The following is a 2,556-nucleotide window of genomic DNA, read 5'->3' as shown; positions in this document are numbered from 1 at the left end:
CTACAACATCATCAACAACATCAACAGAATCAGCAAATGCGTTCTGTCTTTCAGATCATTCTAGAATTATGGAGTTTGGTTGGTTATGATGATGATTGCGATTGTGATGATGATTATGATAGTTGTGACTGTGATAATGATGATGATAATAATATTTGCATTTATGATGGTGAAGACGACGATGATGATGACGACAATGACGACGATGATGATGATGATTACATATTTTTTTACTTTTGAACAGAAACGCAACTCTTTTACATTACTGAAAAGAGAGCTTATATCTCCATTATCGACATCATCATCACCATCATCACCATCATCATCATCGTCATCGTCACGTGATCATCAAGTATTTTCGACCTACGATAACCAATTAAGAGTTCTTTATATCACCGACGGAGTATGTGTGTTTGTGCGTGCTTGTTTGCTTGTGTGTGCGTGTGTGTTTGTGTGTGAGTGCGTATGTGTGTGATCTCTGTGTGTGTATGTATTTTTATGTTTAACATGCTAGCAATTAACTTCCAGATTCTTAACGTAGGAATGAAATTTTAAATTCAGATCTCCGGAACGATTCATGCCTATGACGTCAGAGATTCCGATCCTTATTTAGTTTCTTTGGACAGACGACAGCTTATTGCGTCGTCATCATCACCTATTTTAAATATCAATAGGATGAGTAAGTATTGATGATGATGACGACGACGATGATGATCCGTGTTCTATATAATATAGCATGCGTGTCGGTATGTTTTGGGTCAATTCACTTAGTTTAGTAGCGTTGGATAGTTTAATGAATGAATGAATGAGTGAATGAGTGAATGAATGAATGAATGAATGAATGAATGAATGAATGAATGAATGAATAAATGAATGAATGAATGAATGAACGAACGAACAAACGAATGAACGAAAGAATGAATTCAATTCTACAACAAAATACTATATAACTACGTATCATTCAGCAAAAGCGTTTTCTGAAAAGTTTGATTTATAGAATTGGATTAGATAGGGAACTAAGGAACATCTTATCGATCAACGATTTTGAAGTTTTTTAGAAATAATAATAATAATAATAATAATAATAATACTCATAATAGTAGAAATACAACTACTAATAATAGCATTAATAATAATTTTATTATTATTATTAATGCTATTATTAATGCTATGTGAAGGATTATTGTTGTTGTTTGCCTACTGGTATCACAATATTAATAAAACCCACTTGAGCAAATGTGACGCTACATTAATCTGGTTGATGACAAGACGACGATGATGATAATGATACTGATGATAGCAGTGTTGGTAGTGATGGTAATGATAGCTATGATGATGATGATTATGATGATGATGATGATAAGGGAGACACTTCAATCTATCATTTTTTTTACACATTTTACAGTATTACTGAAAAAAGCCTTTGGAAACAATTCAGTCAACACTACAACTGCTACTACTAGTACTGCTGCTGCTTCAACTACTACTACTACTACTACTACAACTTCTAATACTACAAGTACTACTTTTAAAACTGTGGCTAAAAATACTACCGCAGATTCTGCAGCTGCTACCGTTACTACACAGGACACCGCAATAAATACACGTTCAAACATTAATAGTTGTAGTAGTAGGAAAAATATTAGTGGTAGTAGTAGTGGTAGTGGTAGTGGTAGTAGTAGTAGTAGTAGTAGTAGTAGTATCATGATTCTGCAAAATAGTAGAGGAGAGCAGCGTTGTCAGTTTATAACGTTAAATTGGAAGACCACAGTGAGTGAAAATAATGTTGATGATGGTGGTGATGGTCATAATGGTGATAGTGATTATTATTATTATTATTGTTATTATTATTATTATTATTATTATTATTATTATTATTATTATTATTATTGTTACTATAAATAATTATGACAATGTCGTGGAATGGTCTTTCTTACTTGGTTGAGTAGATACTCGTAAATGTATTATTATTATTATTGTTATTGTTGTTGTTATTATTATTATTATTATTATTATTGTTATTATTATTATTATTATTATAGGGAGGATCGTGCATAACAATATTAACAATTTATTACAATATTAATTCATTCTATTTTATTTTATTTTATTTTATTTCATTTTATCTATTTTGACTTGATTTCATGTCTTCTGCAATAATAAAAGAGTTCAAATTATTATTATTATAATTATTATTATTATAATTATTATTATTGTTATTATTATTACTATTTTTTCCAGATTGACGAGGGGGCTAGAGGCAAGCCCGCGAAAAAAAATTTGCTATCATCAATCAGCATCAACAATAGGAAAACTAATAATAAAAATAATATTAATAATAATTATGATAATAATAAAAATTATAATAATAACAATAATAAACAGACGCTGTCTTCATCACTATCAGCACCGCCTCGTCCTCTCCCGCCAAAACAAACATCATCATCGAAATCATCGTCGTCGTCGTTATCACCATCATCATCACCATCATCATCATCATCATCATCATTGTTACCATCACCATCATCATCATCATCGTTGTTATCATCATCATCA

At 30.8% G+C, this 2,556-nt stretch overlaps 1 protein-coding gene across 1 annotated transcript in view; it reads right to left on the bottom strand.

Moving 5' to 3' along the window:
• Positions 1-2,126: 2,126 nt before the first annotated feature.
• The window catches only part of HELRODRAFT_163175 (hypothetical protein), a gene marked incomplete at both ends in the record, with an annotated part of 5,959 nt that continues 5,529 nt past the window's right edge, over positions 2,127-2,556 (bottom strand). The window contains one exon of the mRNA XM_009027125.1: positions 2,127-2,151. Coding sequence (XP_009025373.1) covers positions 2,127-2,151 — 25 coding nt within the window. The remainder of the gene's footprint in view (positions 2,152-2,556) is intronic.

Source organism: Helobdella robusta (genome assembly GCF_000326865.2).
Source record: "Helobdella robusta unplaced genomic scaffold HELROscaffold_5, whole genome shotgun sequence".
Taxonomy (NCBI): Eukaryota; Metazoa; Annelida; class Clitellata; order Rhynchobdellida; family Glossiphoniidae; genus Helobdella; species Helobdella robusta.
Note: the sequence above shows the minus strand (reverse complement) of the source record. Positions and strands in the feature narration are given on the sequence as shown.